This window comes from Kogia breviceps, chromosome 17 (genome assembly GCF_026419965.1).
Source record: "Kogia breviceps isolate mKogBre1 chromosome 17, mKogBre1 haplotype 1, whole genome shotgun sequence".
Taxonomy (NCBI): domain Eukaryota; kingdom Metazoa; phylum Chordata; class Mammalia; order Artiodactyla; family Physeteridae; genus Kogia; species Kogia breviceps.
Genome location: NC_081326.1, coordinates 51,455,189 through 51,469,042, shown reverse-complemented (window position 1 = coordinate 51,469,042; position 13,854 = coordinate 51,455,189). Strand labels below are relative to the sequence as shown.

At 34.7% G+C, this 13,854-nt stretch overlaps 1 protein-coding gene across 3 annotated transcripts in view; it reads left to right on the top strand.

Moving 5' to 3' along the window:
• The window catches only part of NUDCD1 (NudC domain containing 1), an 82,310-nt gene extending 70,475 nt beyond the window's left edge, over positions 1 to 11,835 (top strand). For all 3 annotated transcript variants that reach the window (XM_059043499.2, XM_067018002.1, XM_067018004.1), the window contains 2 exons: positions 9,366 to 9,525; positions 11,533 to 11,835. In XM_059043499.2, coding sequence (XP_058899482.1) covers positions 9,366 to 9,525; positions 11,533 to 11,825 — 453 coding nt within the window. In that variant the 3' untranslated portion in view covers positions 11,826 to 11,835. The remainder of the gene's footprint in view (positions 1 to 9,365; positions 9,526 to 11,532) is intronic.
• Positions 11,836 to 13,854: the final 2,019 nt, after the last annotated feature.

The window sequence follows — 13,854 nt, the reverse complement described above, 5'->3', positions numbered from 1 at the left end:
GAGAATGTTTTGCCCATGATCTCTTCTAGGAGTTTTATGCTGCCTTGTCTTATATTTAAGTCTTTAAGCCATTTTGAGTTTACTTTTGTGCATGGTGTAAGGGTGTGTTATAACTTCACTGATTTACATGCAACTGTCGAACTTTCCCAGCACCACTTGTGAGACTTCTTCCCATTTTATATTCTTGCCTCCTTTGTTGAAGATTAATTGACCATAGGTATGTGGGCTTATTTCTGGGCTCTCTGTTCTGTTCCATTGATCCACAGGTCTGTTTTTTTGTGCCAGTACGACACTGTTTTGATTACTGTAGCTTTGTAGTATTGTCTGAAGTCTGGGAGGGTTATGCCTCCTGCTTTGTTTTTTTCCCTCAGGATTGCTTTGGCAATTCTGGGTATTTTATGGTTCCATATAAATTTTAGGATTATTTGTTCTAGTTGTGTGAAAATTGTCATAGGTAATTTGATGGGGAATGCATTAAATCTGTAGATTGCTTTGGGTAGTATGGCCATTTTAACAATATTAATTCTTCCAATCCAAGAGCATGGGTTATCTTTCCATTTCTTTGAATAATCTTCAGTTTCCTTTGTTAATGTTTTAAGGTATTTTTTCCTTTTATTTTCCTTTTCTGACATTTCATTGTTGGTGTAAAGAAATGCAACCGATTTCTGTATGTTCCTCTTGTATCCTGCTACCTTGCTGAATTCATTTATCAGTTCTAGTAAGTTTTTGTGGAGTCTTTAGGGTTTTCTATATATAGTATCATGTCATCTACCTATGATGACAATTTTACCTCTTCCAATTTGGATAACTTATTTTTCTTGTCTGACTACTGTGGCTAGAACTTCCAATACTATGTAGAATAGAAATGGTGAGGGTGGGCATCCTTGTCTTCCATATTTTCATGGAATGCTTTCAGCTTTCACTGTTGAGTATTATTTTGACTGTGGGTTTGTCATAAATAATTTTTATTATGTTGAGATATATTCCCTCTATACGCACTTTGGTAAGAGTCTTTATCATGAATGGATGTTGAATTTTGTCAAATGCTTTTCCTACATCTATTGAGATGATCATGTGTTTTTTATCTTTTCTTTTGTCCATGTAGTATATATCACGTTGATTGATTTACATATGTTGAACATCCTTGTGAACTTGGGATGAATCCCACTTGGTTATGGTGTATGATCTTTTTTATGTGTTGTTGGATTTGGTTTGCTAGTATTTTTTGAGAATTTTTGCATCTATATTCATCAAAGAAATTGGCCTGTAATTTTCTTTTTTGGTGGTGTCTTTGCTTTTGGTATCAGAGTGATGGTGGCTTCATAGAATGTCTTTGGGAGTATTCCCTCCTCTTCACTCTTTTGGAAGAGTTTGAGAAGGATGGGTAAAAGTTCTTCTTTGGATGTTTGGTAGAGTTTGCCTGTGAAGCCATCTGGTCCTAGACTTTTGTTTGTAGGGATTTTTTTAAATTACAGATTCTATTTCACTTCTAATGATTGGTCTGTTCAAATTGTTTCTTGATTCAGTTTTGGTGGGCTGTATGTTTCTAGAAAGTGTCTATTTCTTCTAGGTTGTCGAATGTGTTGGCATATAATTGTTCATAGTATTATGGGGTTTTTTTTGTATTTCTGCGGCATCAGTTGAGATTTCTCCTTTTTCATTTTTTATTTTGTTTACCCTTTCAAAGAACCAGCTCTTGGTTTTATTGATTTTTTTCTGTTGTTTTTTAAACTCTTATTTATTTCCTCTCTGATCTTTATTATTTCTTTCTTTCTTCTGACTTTAGGTTTTGTTTGTTCTTTTTCTTTTAGGTGGTAGGTTCGGTTGTTTGAGATTTTCCTTGTATTTTGAGAAAGGCCTGTATTGCTATGAACTGCTCTAAGAACTGCTTTTGCTGCATCCCATAGATTTTGTATGGTTGTGTTTTCATTGTCATTTGTCTCAAGATATTTTTTAACTTCCTTTTTGATTTCCTCATGGACGCATTGTGTTTTTTTGTATGTTGTTTGGTCTCCATGTAATCTTTTTTTTCTCATTTCTTTTTCCATGGTTGATTTCTAGTTTCATGCCATTGTCTAAAGATGCTTGAAATAATTTTTATACCAGATTTTGTTCTGTGCCCTATTTGGTCAGTCTTAGAGAATGTTCCATGTCCACTTGAAAAGAATGTGTATTCTGTGTTTTTTGGATGTATTCCTGAAAATATCAATTAACTCTGTTCTTTTGTATCATTTAGGATCTCTGTTGCCTTACTGATTTTCTGTCTAGAAGATCTGTCCATTGATATGAGTGGGGTGTTAAAGTCTCCTACTATCATTGTATTCCCATCAGTTTCTCCCTTTATGTCGGATAGTTTTTGTTTTATGTTCTTGGGTGCTTCTATAGGTGTATATATATTGACGAGTGTAAAGAGTGTAAAATCCTTTTCTTGTATTGATCCTTTTATCATTATATAGTGTCTTTCTTTGTCTTTATGGCCTTTGTTTTAAAGTCTGTTTTGTCTGATATGAGTATTGCAACCCCTGCTTTCCTGTCACTTCCATTTGCGTGAAATATCTTTTTCCAGCCCCTCACTTTCAATCTATGTGTGTCCTTTGCCCTAAAGGATCTTTTGTATGCAGCATAATGTAGGCTTTTGTTTTTTTATCCAGTCTGCCATACTGTGTCTTTTGATTGGAGCATTCAGTCCATTGACATTTAAGATAATTATTGATAACTATGTATTTATTGCCATTTTAAACTTTGTTTTCCAGTTAATTCTATGTTTCTTCTTTGTTTCTGTTGTTCTTTTTGTGGTTTGATGATTTCCTTTTATTTTATGCTTGTCTCCTTTTTGTTTTTTGTGAATCTGTTGTGTTTTGATTTGTGATTACCCTGTTTTTCAAGTATGTTAAGCCCTTCCAATAGCTGCTTGCTTTAGACTGATAGTCATATAGGCTCAAATACATTCTAAAAAAAAAAAATCTACATTTTCTTACTCTCCTCCCCCACATTTTATGATTTTGATGTCTTCTTTTACATCTTTATGTTTATCCTTTTGCTGTCCCATGTGTTTATCATCACTTTCACAGATAGCTTTTTTTTTTCTTTTTGATCTGTATACTGGCTTATTTAAGTGATTTACTTTCCAACTGTGAGCTTCTTTCCTATATCTTCTTGCTTCCTTTCTATTTAGAGAAGACTTTTCACTTTTTCTTTTAGGATAGGTTTAGTATTGCTGTAGTCTTTTGGTTTTTGCTTGACTGAGAAATTGTTTATCATCTCTCTTATTCTAAATGATAATGTTGCTGGGTAGAGTATTCTAGGTTGCAGATTTTTCTATTTTAAGACTTTGAATTGAACATCTTGTTCTCGATTCTTACAGGTGATTGCCCATGCCAGATAATGAATAACATCTTATTTTCCTGTTTTGTCTGCTTCAAATTAATGATGACATCTTTGTTGTTCTTCATTTTCTTTTTCTTATATTGATTTTTTTGTTTCTACAGCATCATACAAAAAGTGCACTTAATTTGAATTGTAGTTTTAAATTTTCACACTTTATTTTCATTCACTTAATTAACTTATTAGCAAAACTAGTTTGCTTCAGTTTGTAATCTTAATTCTAATTTTCTTCTCTTTTGGACAAAATCCTTTAGTCTGGACTGTTTTTTTTTTTTTTTTTTTTTGCGGTACGCGGGCCTCTCACTGTTGTGGCCTCTCCCATTGCAGAGCACAGGCTCTGGACGTGCAGGCTCAGCAGCCGTGGCTCACGGGCCCAGCCACTCCACAGCATGTGGGATCTTCCCGGACTGGGGCACGAACCTGTGTCACCTGCATCGGCAGGCGGACTCTCAACCACTGAGCCACCAGGGAAGCCCCTAGTCCAGACTTTTAAAGGTTGCAAAGAGCAGAGAAGACCTCTCGTTACCTCAAGTCTTAGATATTTAGTGTGAACATATGTGGAGACTATAAGGAGTAGTGGAAACAATCTCTTTAGATCTCACAGAGAAGTAGAAGGTCATTCTGTAAACAAACGCATTTGCAAGTTCGACCTAAAAGAGAAGGGAAACATTGTTTAGAAAATAGCACATAGTTCTGATGACAAGGTAATCTACTTGTCTCTTGAGAATCAAGTGTCCCTTGCTGTCTACTGTAGTGCTGTGCCATTATCATCACATCACCATCTTCTTTATTTGCTTCTGCTGCTCATACCTCTGTGATTCACTTCCTCATGATTTCTGCTTACTGTAGTCTCTCTGGGTATGTCTTTTGCCTCTCTCTTATTGGCTGTATGTTTGTGTTTACTGTTCATTTTTGGCATTTAGACTTCAAAAGAAGAGGATTTACTGTTTTGGGCCAGCCACCGTCCCCTATGGGAAGCACCTGTTCAAGAAAACACTTCAGTCTAACCACTTCATAAATCAGTGGATAAAAGATGTTTGCCTTTAAGTTAGTTATCTACCCCTTGATTCTGTTAGTAGAAGCCAGGGTGTGGGATCCTACAGTTTGCCTACTTGGGTATATGGAAGCTCTTGTGGATATTGAACTATCACCAGTCTGCTCATTATAAATGGCTTGCTTTTTAGGCAAGTTTGCAAACTGTGAGCAGGGGACTTCTAGTTCAGTCTAGGGTCTAGAAAGCTGGAAAGAGTGTCACTCCCAGTGTAACAACCAGAGAAGCCTGGATAATCTGTAGAATCCTTACTTTAAAAAAATTTTTCAGAGATCTCAGGTTACAGGGCAATCAACTAGCTTGAAATCCAAGGGAAAAACAGGTACCACCAAGGAGAGATTGGATAGGAGAGCTGGTTCATCTGAACATGGGAAGAAGAAAGGATTGCCATATAAGTGGGTAAGAAAAATTCAACAAACTGCTAAAGGCCTAGTGGGGGCTAACAAGAAAGTATAGAACCCATGGGATTTACAGATCCTTTTTATGGACCTTGACCAGGGCCTGATGCAAAAGACTGGGAGCAGGGGAGGAGACAGGAGGAAAGCCACCTTGGTGAAGCAGGGTTGGAGGAGGGAAGTGTCTTCTACTGTGAAAGAAGCATGAAGTCCTGCCTGGTTTATTTTCCTTAAGTAGCAAAAGCCTTAGCTGCGGAGGGAAGAGCATCAGATCTTATCCTAAGGGCTCAGAAGAAGACCCACTGCAGCCGGGGGGAATATAAAAATAATTTTGAAACACCACTGGTATGCCTGGGGCAGGGGCAGGAAATCAAGGGTAGATTATTAGAATTCTCCTACCATTGGAGATGAAGCAGTATCACTAAAAAGGCCCAAACCCTGAAACCCAAGGACACAAGGCCCAATACTGAGCCTGAACCAAGAGAACCCTCTCCCTGTATCCTTCCATCCACCATCATCAGGCTGAGAAGCACCAAGTAACAGGCAATAATAATCTACCACTAGGGAAGGAGTAAGAGCATAGAGAGACTCTCTGAAATGCAGATGTATGGTGAAGGCCTAAAGTTAGGGGTGGAACAGTACAGTTTGGGAAAATCCTCCAGCATCTCATTCCCCACCAGAGTGCAAAGTAACACTGAAGGAATTTCAAGTTGGTGATGCACAGAAGGTATCCATAGCAACAACAGAATTCAAGCTCAGATCAGCCCTTTCTTAGCCCTTTCTCAACCTCCCTCTGTCATGACCACCCACACGAATGGCCTAGCAGAAGAAATGTGTCCATTACTAGGCATAAATACTGCTTACCTTAGTCTCTACTGTTTTTTACATCCAGTATTCAGTCAAAGGTTACAAGACACACAAAAAGAAGTAAAAAAACATCCTGCTGTCAAGAAACAAGGGGAAACAAACCAGACTCAGAGATGACCCCTATTTTGGAACTACCAGACAAAGGATTTAAAATAACTGTGGTTAATATGTTAAAGCCTCTAGTAGAAAAGATGAATAAATTAATACAGAATTTTAGCAGAGAGAAACTGTAAAAGAGTGATTAAAAATGCTAGAAGTTTAAAAAAAAAAACCCACAGCAACAAGAGAAGAATGCCTTCAACAAACTCATCAGTACACTCATCTGAGGGGGAAAAAAAAATCAGTAACCTTGAAGATTTATTTCAGTTCTGCTAATTTTTACTAACCTAAGAGGGTGGAAGTGGGGTGGGATTGAAAACAAAAAGAACATCCAAGAGCTGTGGGGCAATATCAGATGGTCTATCATACATCTAGTTGGAATCCCAGAAGGGACATGGAACATTTGCCAAAATAGACCATAAAATAAAGGTTAATAAATTTAAAAGAAAAAGAATCATGAACAGAATGTTCTCTGGCCATAACAGCATTAAATTAGAAATTAATAATAGAAAAATCTGGAAAATGCACAAGTATTTGGAAATTAAATACATTTCTGAATAACCTATGAGTCATAGTGGAACTCACAAAGGAAGTAGGAAATATTTTGAATCGAATGAAAATGAAACACAGCACATATGGGATGCAGCTAAAGCAGTGCTTAGAAGGAAATTTATGGCATTACAATAGAAAAAAATGTCTCAATTTTATAATTTAAGCTTCCATCTTAAACCAGGAAAAGAAGAGCAAACCAAGTCTAAAGAAAGTAGGAGGAAGGAAACTTACAAAGAGCAGAAATCAGTGAAACTGAAAACTGAAAATAATAAAACCAATGAAAAGATCAAAATTGATAAGTCTCTAGCCAGAGTAACCAAGGAAAAAGACAACACAAATTACCATATCAGAAATAAAAATGGACATGTCAGAAGTCCAAAAGACACTAAAGTATAATAATGGGATGTTATAAACAACTCTTATTTTCATATATTTGACAATTTAAGTGAAGATAATTCCTTGAAAGACAAGCATTACCACAGTTCACTGAAAAAGAAATAGATAACCTTAATAGTCTTATATCTGTTAAAGAGACTGAATTTATTGTTAGGAACCTTCTGACATAGGAACCTTCTGACAAGTCTCCAGACCTAGGTTGCTTCACTGGTGTGTTCCACCAAATGAACAAACAATACCAATTCTATACAAACTTCCAGAAAAGAGAAGAGGAAGGAACACCTCCCAGCTTGTTTTATGAGGCCAGCATTACTCTGATAGCAAAGACATGACAAGAAAACAGGAAAAAAATTAAAAACCACACCAGTATCCCTCATGAATATAGATTAAAAAGTCCTCGGTAAAATATTAGTAAATGAAATCCAGCAGTAAGTAAAAAGAATAATACATCATGACCAAGTAGTGTTTACCCAGGGAATTCAAGGCTGATTCATCAACATTCAAGTATCAATCAACATAATTCAGTGTATCATCAGACAAAAGAAGAAAAATATTTGACCATTCTAGTAGATGCAGAAAAAGAATTGACAAAACTTGTATCTGTTTATGATAAAAATGCTTAGCAAACTAGGAGTTGAAGGTAACTGCCTCCTCGAAAAACCTAGTGTTAACATCGTATTTCATGGTAAAAAAACTAGAATGCTTTCCCCTAAGATTGGTAACAGGCAAGGGTGTTTGCCCTCATTACTCCTAGTCAGCATCATGCTGGAGCTCCTAGCTAGTGCAGTGAGGCAAGAAAAAGTAGTAAAAGGTATAAAGAATTATCAAGAGGTTTCAGTAACTACCATGAGAAAGATGAAACCATTTTTAGATGTTATCTTAAAAGCAGTGTTTATCTGCAGTTCCTTTGTCTACTCTTAGCTTGCAACCTTTGAATGAAATTAAAGTTTATTTTCCTAAGATGGCTGCTGACCAGCCTAATAAGTATCATACATCTTAAGTGGTGTAATCTTTTTAATTTATCTGTATGGAATACTTGATTTTAAGAATAGGAAGGCTAGAATTTATTAAATGAATATCACACAGTCTCTTACTACATAAAGAAAAAATTATCTCATTTAAAGGGAGTGTTTTATCTCACAGTAAATTATATTTGCAGTTAGTTCCATCAGACTAGTTTATTATAATTTCTTTTTAAAACTTCCAGATAATTAGTTTTGAGTATATTTAAAGCATCCAAATCTTACTTGAGGAATAATTTGTTCACTTTCTGGGGGGCAGATCCACAAACTATTTGCTGAAACATGCATTAATGGAAAGTATAAAACTGAAAGTAATGAGAATACAGTTGAAACTACAGAAAAAACTGAATTTGACAATAAAACTTACTGTAAAATGTAATATAAAAGGCCAGTTAATTGGCAGTGATTTTGAAAATAAACCTCACTTAGCCAGTGATTATCAGGAGCAAAGGGAGAGAAGAAATAGTCTGTGAACACTGTGTGCCAGCCTTTTCCCCTTCTGCAGAGAACAAGCACTGGCCCCACCCAAAAGCCCTATCCCTTGGCATTGTTGCAGGAGGTTGCTCTGTCTCTGGATTCTCCTGTGACCAGTAGCCTGTGGAGAGCCACTTCACAGCTTTCCCTACTGAACGCAGGTCAGGTCTCCACCTTTAATTTCAACCCAACATTTTATTCTCCAGTCTGCTCTAAAACTCATGGAAGCAATTCATTGTTTATTAAGTGCTATGCATATTTTATGTTTTCTATATTTGATATGATTTTTGTTGGTATTTAGGCATTTTTAACTCTGATAAACAGCATTTGTAATGAAGAATATCACTGCAACCCCTTTCCATTAAAAAAAAAAAGTATTCCTATAGATGGAATCCAGTTATGAGCCTCAACCTAATGAGCCTGTAGTAAAATGAGTTCCTTTAGCCATCAGTATTGCAATAAATTAACATAATGAACATTCTTGACATTTTACTGTAAATAGTACAAAGTCAATAATTTGTAAACAGATCTGCATTTGAATCCTAGCATTGTGATTTTTCTCTGTAGCCTAGAGTAAGTTACTCAAGCTCTCTCAAAATATATTCTTTCATCTATTATGAAGATAATAAAAGCCTTGTGGGTTATTGATGTTAATATTTATAACATGTCTGGCACAGATTTTGCTCATAAATCATAGTAGCTATCGTTGTTCTTGGTAGTTATTATTACAGGTTAGCATTTGTAAACTTCATATTTGTATTTTGTGGTTTAAAAAATATTCTGCCTATAAAATTGGTGCTTTATAGCATGTTGTAAATGAGTTACTAACAGTTGACAAATACTACAGTGTAGTGGTTAAGAACACAGACTCCAGATTCAAATCTCAGCTGCACAACTTATTACCAGGCTGACCATGGGCAAGTTACTTAAATCCTTTGTGCATCACTTTCCTCAGCTTTAAGATAGACCTAGCAATAGCACATTTCTCCCAGGAAAGATTTATTAATCAATTTTAGGTATGTAAAAAGTTTAGAACAGTTGTTGACATGTAGTTCTGTGTGTCAGCTGTCATCTGTATTGTTATTAATTTGTTGTTGAGTAAATGATTTTTTGTCACTATTTTAGGTGAATCTTGGAAGCAACCAGTACCTTTTCTCTGTCATAGTGGATCCTAAAGAAATGCCCTGCTTCTGTTTGCGCCATGATGTTGATGCCCTTCTCTGGCAACCACACTCTAGCAACCAAGATGATATGTGGGAGCATATCGCAACTTTCAATGCTTTAGGTATAAGCAAGCTCTTTGACAACTTTTTCCTTTATATTGAAAATTACAGTCTTTTTTTTAAGTTTTTGGGTTTGGTTAAATTTGAACTGTCCTAATTATGCTTGGATTGATTTGTGCTATAATTTGGTCGCTTGCATATAGTTGATGAATGTTAGTACTTTTGGAACAGTAGGACTAATTTGTTTTTATGCTTGTGCAGAAGATCAGCACAGAATAGAAATCAAAGTGGTAATCTAACTGCATGAATCATTCTAATCAGTTATTTGCTTATTCCAACTAAGCTATACAATATCAGAATATGAACAAGGGGCTTGACAGTACCCTACATGGAACTTGTATTCTGGTTTCTTCAGAGTAGTCTTCAGTAATCATGGAATTGCTCTAAGGTAAAGCACATTATGAGACATCTTTCATGGAACTTAAGTGAAAAACAGCTATTATAATGAGAACACTTAGGGAAGATGATGATAAGCAGAAATGAAATTTATTCTGTAGGATAAAAGGGAAAATACTGGTTTTAAAACTAGAGCTTGAAACATTTTGAGCTACATAATTGTAGACGTATGCAATAATTGATTTAATGATAAAATACATTAGTATTGTGTGGGAGAAATTTTTTATATGAATTGACCACAACTATTGTTTTATTGAAAGGTTATTTTAAACTGCCAGGAGGAAGTAACATTATGCATTGTGATTGGTGTATATGTACAACCCTAATTGTAGAGATTTTTTTCAATTATCCCATATAGTTAACAATATGGGCTGTTAAACTGGTTAATTTAGACTCCAAATGGATTTTTATGACCCGAAATAAAGTTTGATTGAATAATTTAACCACATAATTTCTAGCCTTTCTACTAAAATTCCTGATTTTTTATTCTGTTTTTTCAGTAGGAGGAAAGCTTTATCTTAATTTTCAGATATTCCTTTTGTATCCCTAAATCCCCTAGTATAATGGAATACTATTATGCTTGAGTAAGTTAAATCAACATTACATTAGATGTGTAGTCTTGAGATGTTATATACATTATTTTGGCAAGATTAGCCTGGAGAGCTAAATCTAGGCTCTCAAACAGGTGTCTATGTCCTATTTTTTCCTTCTCAAGCCCTGCTTAATATTAAAAAACCAGCATTGATCTGCCTGTGCTCAGTGGTTTCTTTGCTCATTCATTGTTTGATGAGGTCTCAATTTACATTAGTGTTATATTTCCTGTCTCACGTTATAATGTTCAGTAATCATGTCCCAATCTGAAAATTCTAATTTTTATTTCAGAACATAAATACTCTTTTAGACTATAAAGATAATTTTTTAAAAGATTATTTTTTCAAAGTTTAATTAGTTTTCAAGGGATATCCCAATGGAATTTTTAAAAATAGATACTTGAATTTTCTTTGAGTCTGTAGTGGTCTCAAGGCTCTACTTCTGAGAGGTGAAGTACAAGTCCTGTTACAGTGTTGGTATTAGTGTATAAAAATACCACTAACATAGAAATAATGGGACTGCATTGTGCATATTAGTACCTTCGGGGATGGGATCTGCATTATGCACACACACTCCTAAAATAACTTTATAATACATCCTATAAACACTTCCCCATTTATTTGATAAGAAAAAAGAAAAGATGCTGTAATGCCACATCTGTGATTGATGTACTCAATTATTATTTAAAGATATTTTGGCATGTTTTTAGTGTGTTAGATTTTTAATGTTTTAATTATTCATGGAAATTATATAGGAACTATATTGTGCTTCTTTTTGAAGTGATGAAACATTATTTTGTTCCTTAGGGATTAATGCTTTATTTCTGCACCATTCGGGAGAGACTGATTGTGGCTAGTCATTAATGGTTCAGAATTTAACCACTTTTGAGTATCTATGATATATATTTTTATTTAATCCTTTCAATTTGTAATAAGATTTATGAACCATTAAATGTTAAATCACTGTTTCTCCCCTTCTGTTTAACATAGTTTTTCTTTTTTTTGTCTCATATTTCTTGGCAGGCTACGTCCAAGCATCAAAGAGAGACAAAAAATTTTTTGCCTGTGCTCCAAATTACTCTTATGCAGCCCTTTGCGAGTGCCTTCGACGAGTTTTCATCTATCGTCAGCCCACTCCCATGTCCACTGTACTTTACAATAGGAAGGAAGGCAGGCAAGTAGGGCAGGTTGCTAAGCAGCAAGTAGCAAGCCTAGAAACCAGTGATCCTATTTTAGGCTTTCAGGCAACAAATGAGAGATTATTTGTTCTCACTACCAAAAACCTCTTTTTAATAAAGGTAAATACAGAGAATTAATCACTCCCAACATGTTGGCTTCTGTGTACTGGAAAAGTGTTCAGTGGTAACTGGAAGGCTGGGCAGTTGTGCTGTAATCTGTTAAGTTTTATTGTGTTAAAATTATCTTGTATGAATTTATTTTTTAAAGGATATTGGAAATATATTTGAGATTATGAGTCTATAAAAGCTATGGAATGAAGCTGCAAATTTAAAGAAAATTAGCTTCTGTAAAAAGTGTAAAGATAGTATTAGCAAGTATAATTTTTTTAAAACAGGCTAGAATCTCATCTTTTATATGAAAGATGTACAATTCATGTTTAAAAATAAAAATATTTATCGTGTATTCTTTGTTCACAGATACAGTTTCTACTTCTTTACCTATAGAATGTATAAGATAATAGTTAAAGTGTTGATTCTTGTAAATACTTTTTAAATGGACTGAATAGCTGGGGTAGAGGGAGAAATATAACAGGTACAGCAGGTCTAGTACTGTTAAAGTTTGCTGAGAGACCTTAAGTGTTTTTTTTCATATTAAATATAGCTTTATTTTATTTAACTTTTATCCATTTGGTCTTCCACAGACATAAATAGAGGTGAAGTGTAGTTCTTATCCATTGCTATGTAACAAACCACTCCAAAACTCAGTGGTTTAAAACAGGATGTTTTATAATTTTTCATGGTTCATTGACTTGACTGTCTCTGTTCTGCATGGCCTTTCCTCCTCCAGTGAGCTAGACTGTGTTTCTTCCCATGACAGAAAAAACATTACAAGAGGGCAAGCCCTAATGTACAAGAGTTTATCAAGCCTGCACTTGCATCATATTTGCTCATCTTCCATTGAACAAAGCAAGTCTAGAGTCAGTGTGAGAGTGGAGTACACAAGGATACAGATAGCAGGTGGTATGTTTCACTGGGAGCCATTTATGTAAGTCTACCATACAAATTATAATTCGTCCTAGTAGTTCTCCTTACATTTCTACAGTTAAGAAAAAAGTAATCCTGTTTGTTTTTAGTTTCTTATATTATTTCCTTGGATTTCTTTTGGTGTGCATTTACCTGGAAAGTTGTTTACTTTTATACCATTTTTGTACGCTTCTTATATAAACTTCAAGTTAAATTTTATATTATAATAGGGGGATTGAGACTTTAATATGAGGCAGAAAATGAAGAAAAGAGTACAAGATAGGAAACATTTGTTCCTAACATATCTCTTGCCTATCTAGACAAGTGTTTGGCTGAATTAAATTTTAGTGAAAGAAGGAAAAATAAGTTTGAGAGACAGAAAAGGAGGGAAAAGATGGGGATTACATGCATGTTCTAAACACTATGTCAGAAAGCAGTTTCCTGGAGAGAAGTATTGGGATGCTAGATAAAAAGTTGGGAAAAGTCCTGAGAACTGGTAGTGATAGTGGAGTCCTAATAGTACTCTGTTAGTACTAGGAAAGAGGACTAGATAGCTATCAAGCATCAAGAGATCATGAACACAGAAAAAAAAAAAAAAAGTATGGCTGAACCAAAAAACAAAACAGTGATATTTGCAGAACTTTTTAGTGTCATTGTAAAATTTAATGAAACAAAAGACTGTTTCAACAGTGAACTATTAAAAGCCTTTGTTATGTGACAGTAGATTTAAATTTTCTTTAAAATTTACCTCAGAGATCATAAATACCCTCTTAGGGAACTCAAGAAAAATACAGATTAATGTGGTACTTAATTAACCATATGACAATATATATATGCAAATTTCCATATGGTAATCAATTTTCTTTCCTTTGTATATGTGATTTTTAACATGATTAATGTTGAACTGAAACCTAACAGGATAACTAGTCGTAAATATTTTTGCATATTGATCTATGTTAAGAGAGTAACAGGTCTAGAGCAGTGATTCCAAGTCATGTTTTCTTGAAATGTTTCAAGGATTCCACAAATATTTAACTCAGTTTGAATAATCTTCTGAAGAGATATATACAACAAGTGCTATGAACGTAGTACCTTGTGTTTTGTTGATTTTTTTTACCATAAATTATAAATGGGAATTTATAAA